We start from the raw sequence: 22,851 nt of genomic DNA, 5'->3' as shown, positions 1-22,851 counted from the left end.
AAGTATAAAGTTACAGTATGTTTTTCAACTTTAGGGCGCATTCTTCTCTCCATCTTCATTTTACATCTAAAACTACAGGCTGCGGAGCAGACCTTGTAAAAGCCTTTCTCCCTGAGCATCTGGCCCTTCTGCAGGCCAGGGAGATTTATATCAGATGCAGGAAGAATGGGAAGAAAAGCTTGCACCTGGGCGTTTGTAAAATGAGTTAAAGTGTGACTTAATCTACTTTTGCTTGGAATAAATTTAAAAATTGCATCAGGGTGTTCATTTTAAAGCATGATTCTATATACGTAGAAATTATAATCAGCATAAAATTAAATAAATAAGCATGTGACTAAACCTGACTTAGAGTAAAAATCAAAATAATAACTGCAAGATAACTCTTATCTCATCGGCCCACATTGGCTTTAAATATTATTTCAGATATCTATTTGGTCTATAAAAAGAATAATTGCTTTGCAAATGCATATGATTTCACAGTATATAACATTTATGCAAAATAATTTTATACTGTTGATAGCATCTTTGTCTCTTGTTTTGAAAAAATTTATTTATTTGTTCATTCATTTTATTCATTCCCAACTTTGCTCCATAAAAGGTTTGTCAGGTAATTTTGTGCATTTATCAGTTTCTTAATACTGAACCTCAACTCGTATCCTAAATAAGAAGAAAATTATTCATTAACTGTGGTCATGTTTATTTGATCAAAATGATCATTTAAACACATGATCCTAATTTTCAGAACAACAGGCAACATTTTAAATCCCCAGAGCCTCAGAGAGTGCCTGGAACATGGCTGACACCCACAAAATGACACCCAGTGCATCGTGTCCATAATTATCATTTTTATTAAAGTTCCCTCACTAATTGTAACATACTGAAAACTTTCATCTTGGAAAAATGTGGTTTAAGAGTAGGTTCTGTAACAAGAGATGTTACATGTAAATTCAAACATATCTCTTCTGAATTAATGTAGCAATCTGATAAATATATGAAAATATAATGAACTGAAATGTATGCATTATATATATAATGTGTTACAGTGACAACATAAGGTAAAACAACTCTGATGGATATATTTGCTGATTATTATTTCCTTTAGTACTAGAAAAGTGATGGACAATTATAAATTACATATCCAGAAAAATAGAAGTTAGCTAATATTCAAGGATTTCAGAAAGTGTAAAATCAGGAGAGGTAAGTGAATTCCTTCAGAACGTTCTAAAGATGGGAAAGGGAATTCCTCGGTGGTATCTTGGATGTTAGGATGTGTATTTCTCTAGTCCTTTGCTCCCCCCTTCACTTGTCTTATTCAAAGCTCCCTTCTCCATGGATTCATCTAGGGCAGTGGTTCTCAATCTTCTGGCCCTTTAAATACAGTTCCTCATGTTGTGACCCAACCATAAAATTATTTTCGTTGCTACTTCATAACTGTAATGTTGTTACTGTTATGAATCGTAATATAAATATCTGATCTGCAGGATGGTCTTAGGCGACCCCTGTGAAAGGGTCAGTCAACCACCAAAGGGGTCGCGACCCACAGGTTGAGAACTGCTGATCTAGGGGATACCTGTGTGGGATGAGGAAGGGGTGCAGTTGAGGACTTGGCAAGAGCAAGTGTTTCTTTCCCAAACAGGAGCCTAGAAGTCCATGGCCTGTGGACGTCACAGAAACTCTTATAAAGTAGTCTATGCCGGCTTTTCCTCTCTCTGCCATTGTCCCGCACAGGAGTGTCACTCTGACTTCCATTACACGTCAACACAAGTTCATAAAATATACAAGTGTTGAGAGTAAAACATGACATGGAAAAAAGGTAAATAAGTAATGTTTGAAATGCCTTAAATGTCCTCAGAGAGCAGCCCCATCTTAATTTTTGAGTGTCTCGTTATTTCTTTAATAGGTGAACTTGCTAAGAAAGAAAGATGTTCAATAGATGAATTTGCTAAGCCAGAATGATGTTCAAGGAGAGAGCAGCTATAATCCCTTCCTTCCCTACTCTCCATACAATAAAGAATCGTTAAAATGGAGCATTGGCTAATGGAACCATGAATCAAGGCAAAGACTCCCTGCAAACGTCCTGAATTTCTCCACTCCTGTGCAGGCACCTAGAGAGTTACTGAATTTAATTTTATGAATCTCGATTCCTGGGCTTCGACAACAGGGCTCACCAGAGTTCTCCATCACTAGTAATGGACAATATCTTCTGAGGTCAGGAGAATATGTGGGGAGAAAAATATCAGATAAAGTCAGCAAAGAATCTGGAGAACAAAAAAGAAGAAAAATGTATTTGCCTAAATATGTTTAAAATCCTTGAATGAAGAGATTATGTTTATTTTTTTATTTGAAAGGGAATCAAACCTTCAGCGCCTAACCCAATACCTGGTACTCAGCAGAGGGGGTGGGGGCTGGGGTGGAGGTGGCTTGGAATAGAGACTCCACTCATCAAATTGCTGACAAGAATAATTAGTAATAAAAACAACCCCATTACAAAGTGGTATGTGAATGCAAAGTAGTAACAGTGAAGACCATGGCAGGAATGTCTCAAAAAATTCATTACTTTAATGTTTAAGTTTATTAAAAATATATGTACCCAGTGGAGAAGACAAATGATATTTACATATTTTTCTTCAGCTATAGAAACAAATCAATTTTCCACCAGTTCGTTTTAAAGTTTATATTTGTCATTTTAAACAGTTCTTCTTTATTCTTTGAGATCTATTCGAAGGCTGTGACAAAGATTCTAAGTATAAGATATCCCCAAATGTGCCAACTACATAAAATTGATTTGTCTGCTTAAAGAAGACAGACTTTTGCTCCTTTCAGGAGAAAATCTGACTTGCATTTGTCTTAAGTGATTTATGCATTGCAAGTTTAAAATGAAATACAGGCTTTTCCCTCCCATATGGTAAAAGGTGTTTTCAAATTTGAAAGAAACAGTAATTTTTTTGTCACCCAGGAAACCTACATAGCTATGAGGTAAAGCAAAATAAAAATGCTGTATTGCCCCCAAGTGGTCTTTTTAGATATTGCACCAATAGCCTGAACTATCCAGCAGTGAAAGGAAAACAGGCAAAAATGCTTAAACAGAGCTTTGAACGTTTTCTTTCATTGGATTATACATATTTATTTTGTAAATGGTTCTTGATTATCTGCGTTTGTGGTAGAAAGGTTATATTGCTAAGTAGAGGCTCTGAATGGTGATAAATCTTCAGTGCAATTTAAATGGCATAGGCCACAAAATTATTCGAAATGTTTTCAGCATTTGTCAGTCATTGGACATTGTTTTTCCATTTAAAACAATTTTGTGATACATTAGGTTTCTTTAATTAATGTGAACTAGCACTAACATTTTAGACTTAGCATCTTTAAATGCATTGCTTTCATCCGTCATCTTTTGAGTGTACTTCTATTTGATTTCAACCGGAACCTCAAAGTGGCTATTAAACTCGAATTCCTTTGAATGATGGAAGTGGCCTAATATTGTGATGTGGAACTGAAAATCTGTCTTTCATTTCTCTGAGTGCTACTGAGGTAGACAAAGATGGATTATTTCTCATTATTGTTGCGTTCTATACCTACTGTAATATACGGGCAGGTTTCATTGCTTTGGTTAATTCTCTCTCTGTGGGGTATAATGCCATCCCTATAAGGCGGTCATTCTCTGACTCCCTCGCTTACTGATGTGGAGCACCCCCACACCCACCGCTCCACCCGCTTTGTCTCATAACAGCTTGTCCTCTCACCTCCACTGCCAGACTTATGAAGCCAGTTTTTCAAAGCTCTGTGAAGCAGGTCTTTAACATTCAGAGAAAGGGAATGCAAACAGGAGAAGAAATCCAGGTCTCCCTGCATTTATACAGGGGTGGGGAAAAGTAGGTTTGCAGTTTCCATATGGAAAATAATACAATATTTGCCCTAGCTGGTTTGGCTCCGTGGATAGAGCGTCAGCCTGTCGACTAAAGGGCCCAAGGTTCAAGTCTAGTCAAGGGCACATGCCTGGGTTGTGGGCTCGATCCCCAGTAGGTGGCGTGCAGGAGGCAGCCAATCAATGATTCATTCTCATCATGGATGTTTCTCTCTCTCTCTCCCTCTCCCTTCCTCTCTGAAATCAATAAAAAAATATTTTTTTTAAAAAATAATACAATAATTAATGAATAATAGCAGATTTAAACTCTGTGTTTCACGGACTCACAACTGCAAACTTACTTTTGCCCAGCCCTGCATATATCCAAATATTATGTGGCTCCCCCTTTAAATCAGCTTCTCCATGTCTAGTGTCTAGACACAGCTTCTCTCCAGGTTTAAAGAAGTGCTGTACCAAAATGATTTCCACTGGAAATTTTATTTCCATTTGAAAAGTATGAGATTTCCCCATGGGCTTGATTACTCAAATCATCTACATAAATAATATGTATTCAAGTCACAGAAGGTAAAATCAAACTCAGACATCACAGAAGAAAAACATTATGCCAAAGAAATATATTTCATTTTCATGCTTCCAAGGAATTACTGTTAAAGTGAAAAGTGGGATTTAAAAACGACCAGGGCAATGATGACACCCTTTCAGGCTGAGTGATAAGCAAATATTGATTGCACTTCTACTCTAAAGGAGAGAGAGAGAGAAACCATTAATGCTGGATTTAGAAGACTAAAAAGAAAAGTCCCAAGGCATGACCTTTGGGGCCCTTGGGATAGATGTCCATGGGAAAGTTCTCCTAGCAGGTGCATGACCTCAGGCAAGCCTTTTACCCTCTCTGAACCACTTTCTGTGCCTGTAAAATAGGAATAGTTTCAAGTGAGTTAAATGAGGTTTTCAGTCCTTCTACACATATTTACTGGGCATTTCCCATAAGCTAGTCATTGTGTTAGTTTCCAGTGATACAGTAATAAACAAGACAAAATCCCTACCTCTGTGGAGTTTATGCGGAATAGTAGATGAGTTAAAGAATTAATTATACATATATTAGAGGTCCAGTGCACAAAATTCGTGCACTCCAGGGTGGGTGGGGGGTCCCCTCAGCCCGGTCTGCACACTCTCACAGTCCAGGAGCCCTTGGAGGATGTCCAACTGACAGCTTACTAGTAAGTTCATTCCTTGCAGGGAGCAGGCCTAAGCTGGCAGTCAGACATCCCCCATTTACTGTAAGCTCTAAAGTTTAGGGTTATGTTTTTAAAGAACGTTTTATTGATTTTTAGAGAGAGAAGAAGGGAGAGGGATAGAGAGAGAAAAACATCAATATGAAAGACTTACATCAATTGGTTGCCATCTGCATGCCCCCTACCCGGGTATGTGCCCTGACCAGGAATCAAACTGGCAACCCTTTGGTGCATGGAGGATGGATAGATAGATAGATAGATAGATAGATAGATAGATAGATAGATGATAGATAGATAGAGGAATATGGCTGGCTGCCCTGGCCAGTGCAGCTCAGTTGGTTGGGTATTGTCCCATGCACTAAAGGGTTATTAATAAGTGCAAATGAATAAAATTATTCATGTCGCTGGAAGCACAAAACTTATTTAAGTATTAGAAGTTTGATCTAATTCCAGGAAATGAGTAAAAACTATCCACATTTAGGTTCAGCCAAGTAATTGCGATTTTTCATGGTTTACTCTAAAGGAAGACAATTTTCAAAGAGCTAAAACAAATGATGATAATATTTATGTTCTTAAATCATTTGATTTAACACAAACTTTGTTCTTGATCCAGGCAATTTAAGTTACAAAAAAAATATTTTTAGTTTTTCCAAAAGGTAATTGGGCTACATAAATGCTCAAGTTGTTGAATTGATATTAGATATGCTTGAAAATTGTGACGGTTTCATCAGAGTGAAAACAGATAATCCGTTCTTCCGTATTTCAGGGTCCATCCACATCCCTAAACTAGTGCAATCAAAGGCACCAGGGCAGAAGTAGTGCTGGCTTTGCTGCCAGCGCCCTCCCTGGTTCCCTCCTGGCTACAGGACCTTTAGGCACATACTTGTGTTGGAAGCATCAGGTTCGTCATCTGTAAAAGGGGGATCATGAGCTTCAACCTCAGCATTGCTATGAATAGAAACAAAAAAATGCATAAGCAATGGTCATTGTCAGGTCCCGGCGTCAGCTTAGCTAAGGTCATTAAATACAACCCAGAATTATAGCCAAATAACCACAGGTGCACTCAATGAAAACTTGCATCAGTACTTAGGTTTGCTATTTAGTCATTTTTATCCCTTTCTCAAATCTCTTTTCCTTCTATTTTAAAATATTACACCCACCCCCATAAATCCTGACCCTTTAAAACACCAAGGAGACATCTTCCCAGAGTCCAGAATGCTCACGAGGACCTTATGGCGCCACAGCTCTCTGCATGCAGCAGGTGCCTTCCTCTGGACCAGACACATCCAGAGCCATGACCCTCAAGCAAGGTGCCATGTTGTGTGCCTCAGGGGATCCAGAAAGACCCCCTAAAGCAGGGGTGGGGAACCTTTTTTCTGGAAGGGCCATTTGGACATTTGTGACATCATTTGCAGGCCATACAAAATTACCAACTTAAAGATTAGCCTGCTATGTTCGGTCACAACATTTAAATAACTCACCCCTAATGCCTTGGCAGGGCCAGACCAAATGATTTCACAAGCTGTTTTGGTTTGCATTTCCCAAATGATTAGTGATATCAAGCATCTATAATAATAAAAGCATAATATGATAATTAGATCAGACAGCCGAATGACCTTCTGGACATCATTCCAGATGTCCTTCTGAATGAAGCCATGGTGGCGGGGGCTGAGGCAGAGGTGGTTAGGGGTGATCAGGCAGGTAGGTGAGTGGTTAGGGGTGATCAAGCAGGCAGGTGAGTGGTTAGGGGTGATCAGGCAGGCAGGCAGGCAGGTGAGTGGTTAGGAGCCAGCGGTACCAGTTGAGGCCTGATCCCTGTGGGTCCCAAATTGCAAGAGGGTGCAGGCCGGGCTGAGGGCCCCCCCCCACCCTGCCCCATCCCATGCACGAATTTCGTGCACCAGGCCTCTAGTCTTTTCATATGCTTGTTGGTGCAAAATGATTTTAAGTACCAATATTCCTTATTCTGAAATCAAAATTTCTCTTTTATATGTTAATACTGACAGAAATTCTAGTACACATCGGTAAGGCTCAATGCTATGAAACACTACTCAAAGTTCTAAATATTGAAATATCAGTATTTTCTTGTAGCTTTATAATTAGTCAAGAGTATGACTTAAAAAGAACTCTGACGTTGGTTAATCTTGCATTCTTTGTTTTAACTCTTAGGTTAAATTTTCTTATCTCAAAAATCCCCTCAAACAGCGGTAAGCTTCTATTTTTCGAAGGTTTTATTGCAACGTACCAGAAAAATGCATATCTTCCCTGTCTCATGAAATGGAAACAAGACATAAACATGTTGTCTGAAAGAGAAAAATTATGTTATCCAGAAGCTCCCGTCATCAATTTCTCTTTCCAAAGTCTCTGTAGTTTCCGTAATGTTGAACTTAGGTTTATTTATTCAACAGTATTTATGCAATACTGACTCTGCATTAGGTATTGACCACCCAAAGATAAAATATATAGTTTCTGCCTTGAAAGATCTTATAATCTAGTGAAAAGCAGACAAAAACTCAGCAAGTTTAACACAGAACAACACATGTTGCCGTTGAGAGCAACTTGCCCAAGGCCTTGTGGGAGGATGAAGGGAAGTAATGAGGCAAAGCCCAGAATTTAGCATGTGAGGGCTGTGAGACATGGGTTGAGAATATGAGGCAGAAAGAAGGGCGCCAAGAAGTGTTTTAAGATATCAAAGACATAACTGAAGTTTTCGTACAAATATTTTTGACATCTCAGTTTCTCCTGTCCTTTCATTTTAATGATAATTTTGATCCATTTATGTATATTTTAGTAAGTTGCTTGAATGGATAGATGTAAAAATTATAAATACCTTACTGTGTTATACCTTGAATATAACACAAGTATAAACAAATGTTGATGCTTAAACTGCCAGATTTGGCAACCATGATCTTACAAAGTCATTTTGTATATAATTTATTTTGCATTAAATTGGTACTTCATTTTTACATTGAAGGAGGACAGTTTATAGTTTATAAAATAGATTCATATCATGTTAAAAGTTTTAAGCTGTTGTATTCATTTTTACCTCACTGCTATGGCACCGATTTCCTTGGGATCTTAAATTCTCATATTTGTGTAACTCAAAAACATTAATTCAAAGTCTTGACCTAGAGAGGGAGAAGTCTCTCTGATGTCTGAGCTTATGGCTTGATTGTTTTTAAATTAACAAGGAAGGTGAAGGTACTCCTTCGGGCATTTGTGCCTGGGTTAAGAAAGCTCCCAGGTGAAATGTGTTTTTCAGGTTCTTACGGGTTTGAGTGCCGTTAATAACAAATAATTTCAGACTTTACATTGTCTGATGAGATCATTGAGCATGGTTCTCTCTTTCTACATCTGAGCACACTGAGATGCACAGAACTCAAGTAATTTGACCAAGGAAACACAAATTAGTGTAATAAAGTATAATACAACCAGACACTCAAAGGAGTCTTCCACTTAGGCTATGTGGATTAATTACAAAAAATCGAATAGAAGTATTGGGCCCCTTTTGGGTGACTTACTGAAATCTAATGATTTAAAAAATATACATCTATTAAGCACTAGCATGAGTTTACTTCCATTTCTGTAGTTTGCTTTGCCACTATAGTAAATAAATTCAATAGAAGCGGTCAATCAACTGGAACTTTCTTTGAATTAAATGAATTGAAATCTAGGCAGTGAGATAGAAGGAAATATACACAGGGACAAAAATTGGGAACAAAAAAAACCCCAAAAATAAAACAAGTCACTCCATTTTGAATCATGCTTTCTGAGCGCCACTTCTCTTTTCTCTCTTCAGACGTCTGTTTATAAAGGCAGCTACGTTCTGGTCCCCGGCTTTCCTGGTCCCCGGCATTCATGGTCGTTGGCTCGTGTTAGTCCTTCTCTTAGCAGGAAGATGGGAGAAAAGCCAGTTATTTGGGTCCGTCAGTTTTGCTCTTTCATTTCTGTTAGACGGCGTACCACTGGAGGGGTCCGTGCAGTCATCATGCCTCTATACTCTCTTTTTTAAACATTTCTATTGAAAGGCTTTTTATATATTAAATATTCTTCCTTGGCTGGTGTCACAAATGTTTGAATTCCCAGAGGCAGCTTGACATTCCCAAATCATGCATTGCATTATGAGAATCTGAATTCGACAACCACTTTAATTGAATTTCCTTTGAATGGCTGTGGACTTGTTTTAATTAATAAAAGGAGCTAAAATGTAGTGAGTTATTGACATGTGCCAGTGGCGATGTAACTTATGTATGTTCTCTCATTTAATCTTAGCAATGCCTTTATGAAGTAGACACTATGATGGAATCCCACAAAGTCTCACAATGTAATAACGACAGACATAGAGCCAAAGTTTTGCCTCTGGGACTTTCTGCCTCTTGAGTCTGCTACCTCTGTGCTTTGTACTTGTCCCCCAGAGCCCAGAGCATGATGATTTCCACATAGTGAAATTCTCAACAAAAGTTAGATTAAATGGCACTGCCTTCATGTACTGGCGGCCCATTTTCAATACTCAGAGTCAGAAATTAAGAAATAATCATTTTCACAGTAAAAGAATAAATGTAATCCCAGGACATTCATTTGATTATTATTTTTTGCCATGGAGGATATAATCTGATAATTCATCTTATCTGTCGTATGTGCTACACAAACATTTTGAACTTTCTTAAATTATTAACCTTGACCTTCGTGATATTCAGGAAACATTAAAATGTGAAAATACAATAATATGTTCAATAACTCTACATGATATGGTGAAGTGAGTGAAATATGATGAGTTGCTTTTATTTGGAAAAGCATAATATTATTCTGTTTTAACTCAAGGGTGTTAACATTTTCAGTGTTAGCATTAATTTGTTTTCTTTGATCATTCAATTATTACATTCATTTTTCTTAGCCAAATGGAAAAACATCCCATTTGCCAAAGCTAATGATGTGTTCATAGGGTCTTAAAGAATATATCTCATTAGGTTTCTGTTTGTCTGCTGGTAAAAGTTTATGAAGTCAGTATTTGCTTTTCTTGGGGGAATTTTGCTTATATATTTTTAAAGATACATTTATCATTTCCTTCAGGTGATTTGTGCCAATATCTGTCCTTCATTACCATAGCAACAAAAGTTTTTCCTTTTGCAGTTGTAAGCAGTTCAGATAGATGTTGTCTGTTCTTCCAAAATATGAATAGAATACCTGCTTCATGTTTATACAAAAAATATTTTTAAATTGAAATTTTTTTTCAATTACAATTGGCATTCAATATTATTTAATATTTGTTTCAGATGTAAAAAAAATATTTTTAGTCTTTGAAAAGAGTATGTCTATCCAAAGTCTATGAATTAATGAGATTTGTTTTAGACTTTTTAAAATTTTTGACTTGAACTCTGGTGCTAAGCATCCTCTTGAAGTAATTTTGCTGTTGCAATTGTTCTCATAGTTAAGCAAGTAAAAATAGCCATTTGTGATGCCAACTATAGTATTTCTAAGAAGGCATAGACCTGAGCCTCATTTCCTTTTGCAATACTCTCCTATCCTCTCCATACCAGTGGAGCCTTATTTTATAACTAGCGGCCCGGTGCACGAAATTTGTGCAAGGGGCTCGGCCCTCGCAGCCCCAGCTTCATCTGGAAGGTTGTCCAGAAGGTCGTCTGGATGGTCATTCTGCTGTTCGGTCTAATTAGCATAGACCTCTTTATTATATAGGATGGTTGGAGAACACTAAGATTCTGTTAGATTCTTTAATAGTGGGATAGATCTCCCATAGCAAAATGCTGTGAAGAAGCAACTTTGGCATACTTGTTTTTGTTCTGATATATGGGGAAAAGTGATAACAAAACGCTTAGATTTGAATTTCATACTTTCCTGTAGCTTTCAAATACATTTTCTCCTAATTTGGTTTCATAGCACTCTGCTGGTAGGTGTTAACCCATTTTAAAGAAGACACAAAAATTTGGAGAATTGAGTTGCAAGTCTGAGGTCATCTGGCTGGTAGAGTAAGAAATTAAACTTGGGCGTTCTGATCAGAAGCCTGTTACACTTTCACTTCACTCTCCGTGGAGAGATGCCACAGAAAGAGGAAACAATGGAGTAAGCATCTAGACCAGGGGTGGGCAAACTTTTTGACTCGAGGGCCACAATGGGTTCTTAAACTGGACCGGAGGGCCGGAACAAAAGCATGGATGGAGTGTTTGTGTGAACTAATATAAATTCAAAGTAAACATCATTACATAAAAGGATACGGTCTTTTTTTTTTTTAGTTTTATTCATTTCAAACGGGCCATAGTTTGCCCACGGCTGATCTAGACCTAAAGCAATTGAAAGTACAAGGTGCAGTGGCACCCCATGTTCATTTAAAAGGCTTCTATTTCTAAAATATGTGAGATTTATAGGTATCTTACCTAATAATAGACAAACATGTAAATTGACTGTCCCTCCGCTATGCTCACCAGCCAATCAGGAGAGTATGCAAATTAACCCAACAAAGATGGTGGTTAATTTGTATATGTAGGCGCGAAGCGGCGGAGCGAAGACGGAAGGCTCTGGGCTGGAGCGAAGGCCTGGGTCCTGGGTGCTGGAGGTGAATGGGTGGCGGCAGCCAGGGGAAGGGAAGGCCTATTGCATGAATCTCTTCATACAACGGGCCTCTAGTTATATATGTATGATATAAATGGGTGGCAAAATAGGTTTACATTTGTATGTAAAACAGTTTATTTTTGTATTATTATTTATTTAATTATTGTACTATTTATTATTATTCTTAACCTACTTTTGCCTACTCCTGTATTCATTATATAATATACCTGCAGAATATTATATACTCTTTCTGTATATAATATACCTTATGTATATTATATATGCTATATATATCTATATATCTATATCTATATCTATATCTATATCTATATCGATATCGATATCTATTTCCTAATTAGAAGTTTTTAAGTGTGACAAAGAGAGAGAATCTAAAGGAACAAAGAGAGAGAATCTAAAGGAATCTTTCAAATAGGTCACCTGGGAAATGATAGAGAGACGAATTGAGATGCTGTTTGAACAGCTGCAAACCTTTTTTGAGACATTCCTGAGGGCCAGTTCGCCTCTCCAGGCTTTGGATAACATGAAGGAAGCAATCAGCAAACTCCTGCTGGCAGCCGAAGCTTTCAGCCAAACGTCTCCTCTGGGACCGAAGGCCTTCCACAGGTGAAAGCAAAGTGTGATGTTAAAAAAAGAAAAACCCTACCTGCTACAAATTGATTGTTAGTGAAAATATAACTTAATTATCACACGTAGGTGCTTCTTGGAAAACATTCTGTTTCCTTGTTTATAGATCCTAAACATCAGAGCACATTGCAGACTAGTCCGGATCTAAATAGTGGGTGACAAGAAGTAAAGCAACGTTACTTAAACTGATTTTTGAAATTGCAGCCCCTTTCAAGCTTAGCTATTTCTATCATATACTTACCATTGACTAGATATATTTTTTCTTACAGGCTTTTATGAACAAAATTCAGTAACTCCTCTGTCCATATCTCAGTCAACTTGAATATCATCTAATGCCTCTTTCTAGGGAAATGTTAAAGCTAGTATGCCGGAAGAGGGGGTGACTCCATTAAACGTTATCATGCTTTGTACGTGAATGAGACTATTTAGGTTTTCACAGCGTAACTTCATTGTTTAGTTTAATGTGTTATGAATACTTTAGATATATTTGTATTTTCTGTAAGAAACAAAACAGATTCCAAATCCAAAATTAAATTGTATGCAATCTTAGATGATCCAAAAACTGCTCTTTTTAATTATTACACACCTTGAAATGTAACTAGAGTAACTATTCATAATGTAATTCCAAGTAATAGGTTAAATGCAGCAGACAGAATATAATTTGTTCCCTGTGGTTTTATTTCAGATGCAGCTTATGTTTTCAACTTTTAACATTTGACATTGGTTATGGGAGTTTCACATCCCCTATGGTGCTCCAGGTGAGTGTGCCAAAGGGCTGTGTGAGCTTCCACTTTTTGCTGAACGGTGTGTGTGTGTGTGTGTATGTGTGTGTGACTGTTATTTTCATTCATAATAAGGATTCAATAAATAGCAACTTTATTAAAGTCACTGCTTATGTTTATGGTGGCTCAGAGAATTAACTGATATGTGGAGAGCCCGTGATTTGAGTTCCAGTTCCAACTATGCATTCCTACAGAACAAGCATGGATTTTTCTATGGTTCAAAAACTGCTCATGAAAGAAATAGGCTATAAAGCTAAGTATGTGGAATGCAGAAAAGCAGACATTTAGACAATAGAAACTAGCAGATTACCAAGCTTATTCAAATGGGTTTGTAAGAAAAAAGTAACTCATTCTTTCCATATTTACTTTAAAATTGGCCTGTATTTTAATGTAAAAGATCATATAAATGTTTGAATATATGATTTTGCTAGTATAAATATGTATAAATTGAAGATTTTATATATTCTTATTCTTATAATTCCTCTCAAATCAAATGAACTCATTCAAATAATTTCCTCCAAGATATTTTTAATCTAAAATAGCCATTAGTGAAAAAAGAATTGGTTGAATTCATCTATAGAAAGCTTTATTTTGGGATGTGGAGTGGGAAAGTGGGAAGAGGAACAAAATAAAATTATGTGCAACCAGAATTCAATTTTATATTGCATTGATTGATTTTCAAGCTTTTATATTGGGAGAATGATTACATTATATATGACAGTTGGTTGAATTAGGTCAAAGACTTATCCATAAAATTTTAAAACTATGAATTTATGTATTATAATGGTCATTCAACATTTTACACAGATCTAATAGTTTGTTATGCTCTTTGAAATGTATTGTTCAGAAATGTTATATGTTATCTTCCATGCACACAAGTTCTTCAACAATGGTTTCAAGCTAAGCTAATGTGACTTTATAATCCATTAGTTAATTTTCTTACAAAGAATTGTATCTTGGAAAGAATATTACATTTTATGAAACTGTTGACCTCCAAAAAGACCACTAGATGTCAGTTCTGATCTGCAATCCAACAGGAAATGAATCATGTCTTAGAAGTGACACTGCAGTGAAAGTAAGTCAATGAAATATATTTGTTGTGCTTCTCCTTTCTCACAGGTGCATGGGAATTTACATTTTCAAGATGACGATAATATGGATTTTGAGGACCAAAACACAGAAGAATTTCTTTTAAAAGACACTTTCAATTTTCTCTTCTCGAATGAATCTTCACTTTCCATATTCTCTGAGATATTTCAGAGACTCTACAGATCAGCTGTATCCAAGGTAAGTGCATATTTTTGTACTGACAAATGTTTTTTTCCAAGTCATTCTTTACAAGATTCTATTTTCTTTATGGTGTAATTAAGCAACTTGATAATTCATTTGAAATGAATTTGTATCAGTTATATTACACTTCTTAGTATTTTTCTCCATCTGAGGACCAATATTATTTTTGTGACTAATTATGATAAAGTTATGAGTTGAAATGAAGAAAAGTAGTTCCTAATTCATAAGGAACACTTGCAGATATTATGACAAATACATATTATATGTTATAGAATAAAAGGAGTACCATAACTTTTTGGAGTCAGTCTAGAAAGCAGTGAGTGTTCCAGGTTGACATCAAGGGTCTTGAGTTATAATATTAATTTTTTGAAACATTCACATCTGGTTAACAGATTAGAAAGCGATGATTAGGATATAATACGTCATAGTGCATTGATTAGTTTTTATGGAATGTAAATAGAAGTGTTCTTGGGGCCTCAGAAATATCTGTACAGATTACTAGGTATGTTACCATTCTCTATATGTTGCTGCTGCATTCTCTAGTACCTGGAGGCTAAAGGGGACTCTTTCTGCGTTCCCACAATGCCTCACACCTTCTGCCTCTTGGGTTCCTCTCCCCAGCCTTACTAACAGAGCGATTTCATTCAGGTTCTCTTTGTCAAATATGAAGTTCTCTTACATGCAGACACCATTGTCATGGGTTGAAGTTATTATGTATTAGTTAGCATTCATTAGCCCAGCTGTTTATTTACAGAGTGCAAAATTTCATTGGTTTGTGAAGTGGGCTGCAACTGGGCTGTAGCAAATGCTTAAGGGTTGTTTTTTCCCTCCTTTTTATAGGGTGAAAACTACAAAAAGGAACTGAATCGATGCCTATCTTTAGAGGAGATTAATTCAATTATGACTTTCATAAAGGAACTTGGGAGCTTGGGGCCATTCCAACTGGTAAAACAAAAGTGCCATTTGATTCATCTTGATTACTGAGGTTGTAGTAAATCAGCCATAAACTGCTTGCTTTTGATTTTAACTTAGGTGAATATATTTCTTTAAGGAACAGAAATCTTTGTAAACTCCTTTCTTCTGTTCAGAGATATATGAAGATGAGAAGAGCCCATATTCTTGAAGAGTTTATAAATAATATGTCTTATTAAAGCTAAAAGAATATGAGGTTGTTAAAGCTGCCAGGATTTGACAGTTTTTAAGGAGAAAATATCCAAATTTCTAAAGAAGTTTTGCTTTTAGCTTTGGGATATTATCATGTGACCAAAATTTTTTATGCTTATGCTCTTGTGTAAAATCAAATATTATTGAATATAATAATATTTAGGAAAACTATCTAAGTCTTAATTTGTTATAACTCACCACCAAAATAAGAAAATTTAAAGAAAGAAAATCTACGCTAATAAAAGAGAAAGATGCAAATTGACTTACCTTCACAACACCCACCAGCCAATCAGGAGTGAGTATGCAAATTAATCCAACAAAGATGGCAGGTTAATTTGCCATACTCAGGTGCTGAGTGGCCGGGGGTGATGCGGAACACCCCAGCCGCTCTGGGCCTCTGGGCAGCATGGGAAGGCGGAAAGGTGGCTCCAGGCCAGAGCGAAGGCGGTGCCAGCAACCAGGGAAAGGAAGGCCCATTCTTGCACGAATCTTCATGCATCAGGCCTCCAGTAATTAAATAATTATAATAACTTTTACTGGATTCAGCCTTAAAAATACCATGTTTTTCTATGTATTTTCTTGGGTTCTGTTAATTTATTGAAGGATAATTTATACGTATATGTGTATTCTCATTACTTGCTTTGTTTCTAGTTCTGCCACTTGTATAGATAGATTATAATGAATTTGTATTTTTCTGCCTAAGATGTTTATATAAAACATTTTAACACAGCACTTTTATTTTTTTGAACATATATTTTATTGAATTTTTTACAGAGAGGAAGGGAAAGGATAGAGAGTTAGAAGCATCAATGAGAGAGAAACATCGATCAGCTGCCTCCTGCACACCCCCCACTGGGGATGTGCCTGCAACCAAGATACATGCCCTTGACCGGGATCAAACCCAGGACCCTTCAGTTCGCAGGCCGACGCTCACTCCACTGAGCCAAACCGGTCAGGGTATAACACAGCACTTTTCAAAATCCACTGATAATATGTTATTAATGTGTTTGGATCCAATATTTATTTCTTACTATAAGAAATCATGTATTCATATGCTACTTGTATGAGTTATAACCAATTTACTGTTTGCTTTTATAATTTAGCCCCATATGTTGGAGGGTTCAAAGTAAGCTTATTGCCCCCAAAATAATTAAATGCATGGATCATCACTTTAATTATTGGAAACATAGTATTACACTCATGGCAGTTTGGCTTCATACTATACAAAGATAATCAGAGACCTGGTCTCATTCTTCAGGAATTCATCACTTAAGATGTTGTGAATGTCAAGAACATCTCTTGACAGAATGTGGGGAAGAACTAATGAATTACCTCACAGGAGAAAGGGCACACAGTGATTTATATACTGTGAGAGTTGAAAGAGAATGCAGATATTTTTTGGTAGGATTAATATCTCTCACTTCGATATAACTCACTTGTAACACAAGAGGATTCCTACTCATTCTTCCTGCTGCCTGACCCACCCTGTTACTCAGCTGTTTTCAGGTATCTGTAGGAAGGAGAAATCTATTTACATTCAATGAAAAGAGAACAAAAACTCACCCCATTTGGAAATAGGATCACCAAAAAAATGAGAGCCATATTAAAAGTGGCATTTACCTTGACAACTACACAGAAAATTACATTATGGTACTGAAAATGGATTTTCAATAAATACTGATTTTTTAAATATATGAATATAAACTACTTTCTTAGTAATACTACCTTTAAATTTATTGTATACCACTTATTCTGATATTCTGTCTTTGAATATTCCTTCTCAGCTCTTTCCATCAACTTCTCCCGGGATTCAGTCTTGGATGCGTGAATTTTATGACACTGCAAATCCTATGGGAAAAGCTCGTTCAGTCCTGACCCAACACTCCTCTCTTTTAAATGTTTTTGAGCAATTTCAGCTCCTGAATAAAAAGGCACAGTTACATCCATTGGAATGGTAAGAGAGCCACAAACTTGAATTGTGCAATTCAAAAAAAATCTCTAGTCTAAAGATTGATTTCAAAGGCTTTGCCTAAATTAAAGAAAGCAACAAAAACAAGTGTGTCCAAAAATTCATGCTCTGGGAAATAAGCTTCTTGAAATCATTGAAACCATAATGATTCCAGTGGTCTTCAAACCCTGTAACAAAAATATACCCAACAGGGTTTCAAACCAACCGAACTTGACTCCACTAAAAAGTAATGCTTAACGTTAAAAGTTTCGATCTGATTTCATTTCATAATATATATCCTTGAGCTATGGGAACATCAGGCAGAAAGAATTGGGTGAGATTTGTTTTATGAACTGTCAGTCAGAATTAGCCCAAGATGGTGTACGCATTTATTTAGCTGGTTTTTGGGGCGTGACTTTTTTCTGGGCAAAACCTATCCAAATTTATAAAAATGTTCGTTTCTGACACAAAAATTTTTTTAGAAGGTAGAACCTCAGAAGGAAATATTTGGTTTGGAGAAACCTTTCTTGGCCCCCCATCTTCGCTTCCATTCTAATGAAGGAGTGAGAGGGAAGATGGGCCTGGTGAGCATATTAACACCTCCTGTCGCTGGCGAATAGGGCAGTGCCCAAGGCCTTAGCTAGGTCTGCTTCTCTTCAAATGGTAGTTTTGAATTCTATATCCAGTAGCCTGCTTTCCTCCGGTTCTGTCCTTTGTGGCCTGTTTCTTTGTCTTGGCATTTTTTTATGCTTCGCTGTGTCGATAGAGTCGCTTTCCGTGTTAAGTGTCCCAATTACCTGAGGTAGACACTCTTGGTGCACCGCCTTGTGGTCTCTGTGAGCAGTCTTGTTGTAGTCATGCCTTGATTGTTGTAGGTAATTACTAGTTGACCTCCAGGCCAACTGGCTGTGAGAATCAGCTGTGTTTGCAGTGGGAGAACTTCTGTCCTCTAGGGAGGTGCTAATCTAGCCTTTGCCTGAGGCTATCCGGCAAATGGCTCTGTGCAGGGCTTTGGCGGGGCGGGTCCCACAGGATCAACAGGGCGGAGGAGGGAGCAGTTATGGCTGCTCTCAGTCCGTCCCCAGGGGCTCTGCCTCTCTGTCCCAGCAACCGCTGCAAACCTCGGAGCGACCGAAGCCAGACAGTCCCGCTTCTCCCGTTAGAGTCTGGGTCCCTAGAGACTCGCCTGGATCTGGAGCTCAGAGTCTGAGGCTCCTTCCGGATTGAAACAGACAACCGCACCCTCAGCCACCAGTCCGCGCCACGCGCACTCCACACCTTAGTATTTTACTTCAGCACTGCGCCTCCTCTAATTCTCGGTTCCTCCTAGTTGTAGAACTTCCACTCAGCCAGCCTTCCTGTGGTTCTGGATGATGTCCGTTCCGTCTTTTAGTTGTATTTTTGAAGTGGTTGTTCAAGGCAGCAAACTCCAGCGTTAACCTATGCTGCCATCTTGGTTTCTCCAAATGGTAGAATGACGGGAAGATTTGGCTTTTCTGTGGCCAGGAAGACAGAAGTAAGCCTACGCCTCTGGGAGATGAAAGAGGAAGGCCATGGTAGTCATCGGTCTCTTGCTGTCGCCCTCAGGAACGACATCTAATGACTTGGACTTCATTTCCTTCTGCCTCGGGAGCTAGAGAAAGCAATTCTATAAGAAGCTTGCTGTTTTTTCTGTAATTCAAAAATACAAATAATTATATATTTGAAGAATTCTTAAGACCTCTCTCGGGATAAGAAATCACTTTAGTTGTCACAACTATATGAAGTTGGCCTTATTCTCCCAATACTTGGAAGTAGTAGGCCTGCCCGAAGGTTTTGCTTGTTTGAGAGTTAGGTTTTAAATAGTATAGCTTAGTGCCCCACTGTTGGTTCCTTGCACTCGCTGAAATCACCCAAAACATCTCCTTTGTCCATGGGGAGAAGAGCAGACTTGATTGATCAAGAAGCCTATTTAAGTACTGTTCCTTAAGTTCCCTTGAGTTACGCCAGCTTTGGAAAGGTTGTTTCCCAATAAGTGAGAGTTTTTTGTTCAAGTTCCATGTATGTTGTAAAGTTAACCAATGAAGTTACCTTAAATTCAGAATATTGAATTTACTCTGAGCCCTAACCCTAACCCTAATCTAACCCTAGCCCTAACCCTAACTGGTTCCCTTTCAACGAGGGAAGTTACTAATCGTTGCTGTTGAGTGCAGTTAGCAAAAGTCAAAACTTTTTGAACCAGACAGACTCAAAAATCCCAACTTTGGAGTATATTAATTTCAGCAGGTAAGTTTTGACCCCCCTGAGACTCTTTCCCACATCTGTAAAATATGGATTGTACTACCTCCCAGGCATTATTTCAGAGGATTGCATAAGAGAACCTCCATGTACTGGTGCGTAGCGTGCTGCGTTGCAGGCGAGTAGTAAACAGCAGTGTGCTTTCTTTTTCATGTTTCTATACAATCCATAGTTCACTTTAGCATCAGCAGTGGGGAAAATACTTTTTTTATAGGAAAAGCAAGATAATGTGGACAGATTTATCTAAGTTAACACTGAGACGAGTAAACTTTAGATCTCTATCAGGAAGCAATTAGTAAATTGCTCTTAGAATAATTTAAGAAAGAATACTCAATTGTAATTATCTTGCAATTCACCTGTGAGCATATGTTTATTTAATTGTGATCCATGCTGTAGTACAAGGAGCATGCATATTGTACACATTTTTGAGATGAGGAAGCTAATGTCCTGAGAATGTGGGCCATTTACTCAAGCCACACAACTAATAGAAACAGAGGTGACCTTCACGAGCATGGTAAGGTGCTTTGTTCCAGTACCTAAGGCAGGTAGACAGGACGGTGAGGTGAGGAGTAGGCATTCATCACTGTCCTTATCTTCACAATGGTCACTTCCAGATTTCTTTTCCTACAGAAAAAAGCCAATTTCACATACCTATACTATCTGTGGGGATTATTGACTTCATCCTTTATTTGATTTTATTTTTATTGAATTTTTGGGGGTGACATTGGTTTACAAAACCATAAGGTTTCAAGTGTACAACTCAACCAGACATCATCTGCACGCTGCATCCTGTGTCCATCCAAGCAAAGTCCTTTCCCCCCATTTGCCCACCTCCACCCAACCCCCACCCCTTTCCCTCTGGCTATCCCCACTCTGTTGTCTGTGTCTGTGTATTATGTATAGATGTTTTGGGGCTAATCCCTTCAACTTTGGTCATCCAGTCCTCCCTCCCCAGCCCCTCTGACAGTTGTCAGTCTGTTCCATGTATCCATGCCTCTGTTTCTATTTTGTTTGAAATAAAGATCAACTGCCTATAGCAACAAGTTGAAAAGAGATAAAGTCAGAAAAGCAACAGTTTGGAAAAGTGACAGTTATGTCTGTGTCCCAAGGCTCAGAATACAGAGCTCCCAACAGAATTAGTATAAATCTGAACAGAATGTGCACTCTCTGGTAATTTTGACTTCACTTGAAATAGAGTTGCAAGTGTACTTTGCTCTATTCACATGCTTTCCATGAAAACTCACATTTTGAAAGCATCATTTATTCACAAAATTAAATAAGGAGTCACCACAGGTTGCCTTAAAACATTTCATTCCATTAAGAGAGTAACCTTTTGCCCTAGCTGGTGTGGCTCAGTGGGTCGAGCATTGGACTGCGGACTGGAAGGTCCCGGGTTCAATTCCAGTCAAGGGCACATGCTCAGGTTTCGGGCTTGATCCCCAGTAGGGGGGCGTGCAGGAGGCAGCCGGTCAATGATTCTCTCTCATCATTGATGTTTCTATCTCTTTCTGCCTTCCTCTCTGGAATCAATAAAAAAAAATATTAAAAAAAAGAGAGAGTAATCTTTCCAAAATTCGGTTTGCGTGCAAGTCAGGGTTGTATCTTTTATGAGCTTCACTTCGAGTTTTTGCTTCATATGAGCTCAGAGATTCTTCAATTAAACGTATGTCACCCCATGCCTGCTTTATCTGTTTCTTAGTTCCTTGGGAGAAGGGATATATAATTGACCTTTGAACAACACTGGTTTGAACTGCACAGGCCCACTTATAGCAGATTTTTTTTTCAATAAAGACATTCAGCTGTTCGTATCCTTGGGTTTTGCATCTATAGATCCAACCAACCGTGGATCAAAAACAGCATTTCAAGACTCCCAGCCATGGATTCCTAACCGCAGATTCCCAACTGCAGATAGAAAATGTTATTTTCAATTGTGGTTGGTTGAATCCTTGGATGCAAAAGGGCAACTGTAGTTAAGTTTTGGGAGAGTCAGGAGTTGTATGTGGATTTTCAATTGCACAGGGGGTTGAGCTCCTAACTTCTACATGGTTCAAGGGTCAACTGTATTTTAAAGTTAGTTGTAGACATTATTTTTTACCCCTAGTTACTTCATTTTATACACACACACACACACACACAAAATAAAATAAAGTGCAATAAAAGCATTACACATTTAGGAATATTTTTAATTCCTAGATTCTTCTTAATTTCCTTATGTGATGTTTATATTTTGAAGGAATTGAGTATGGCTTCTTCATCTCTTCCGCAGATATTAATCAGCACATATCTGGGATGATAAATATGTATAAAATGTAATTACGCACAGAGAATTTGATTTAATTCTAATAGCTTCCCTGTGAAGTTGGGCCAGTATTGTTATCTCTGTTTTGTTGGAGTAGAAATGGAGATTCACAACAAAGCACAGGAAAATTGAGTCACATCATGCCCAGTATTCTTTATTTCATGGCCAGCAATTTTTCTGTCTGCAATTTAGATTATTTTGTTCCAAAATTTGAGGATTTAAGGGGCAATCTGGCTAAGCATTTACTCATACAACAGAAAAATGAGGCAAACACACCAAGATATAACTAACCATGATCATTCACTCCTGTTAATCCGAGTTTAAGGATGGACACCTTGGCACGCCTTTCTGCATGGTACACTTATATTTCTTAGATTATATGTGTGTTTGTTAGGCTTTTTGCTTCAAGACTATAACTTCAGCCAAACAGATTCCCGTAAAAATGTGTGTTCCCGAATCACTTCTGTTGGGCCCCAGCTATCAGAGATTGCTCGCTTTTGGACTGAAGAGTGACTTTTCCCCTGGTTTTCTTCAAATGTGCTTCTGCTGATTAGAGATGATGAGATTTCCACCCACCTCGTTTGAGACAAGCTTGCCAGTTTCAAGGAATGAAATCCAGAAAGTGTTTCTTTGTATTCAGCAAAAAAAAACTGTGCCCACACATTTAAAAAAAAATAGTGTGTTTGATGTAATTTCTGTGATTTTGTTCATTTCATTGATAGAGCTGTTTGGCATTGCACTTGCAGGCATTCCTTCTCGGAGGATGAGACCATTGAAAAACCACA

At 37.8% G+C, this 22,851-nt stretch overlaps 1 protein-coding gene across 1 annotated transcript in view; it reads left to right on the top strand.

Annotated features, from left to right (window-relative positions):
• CPED1 (cadherin like and PC-esterase domain containing 1) overlaps positions 1-22,851 on the top strand; it is a 274,615-nt gene that overhangs the window by 106,365 nt on the left and 145,399 nt on the right. Inside the window, exons 7-12 of the mRNA XM_006098705.3 lie at positions 12,143-12,285; positions 12,992-13,064; positions 14,208-14,375; positions 15,219-15,323; positions 17,327-17,496; positions 22,813-22,850. Coding sequence (XP_006098767.1) covers positions 12,143-12,285; positions 12,992-13,064; positions 14,208-14,375; positions 15,219-15,323; positions 17,327-17,496; positions 22,813-22,850 — 697 coding nt within the window. The remainder of the gene's footprint in view (positions 1-12,142; positions 12,286-12,991; positions 13,065-14,207; positions 14,376-15,218; positions 15,324-17,326; positions 17,497-22,812; position 22,851) is intronic.

Source organism: Myotis lucifugus, unplaced genomic scaffold (genome assembly GCF_000147115.1).
Source record: "Myotis lucifugus unplaced genomic scaffold, Myoluc2.0 scaffold_245, whole genome shotgun sequence".
Lineage (NCBI taxonomy): Eukaryota > Metazoa > Chordata > Mammalia > Chiroptera > Vespertilionidae > Myotis > Myotis lucifugus.
This window is presented reverse-complemented; position numbering and strand designations above follow the sequence as displayed.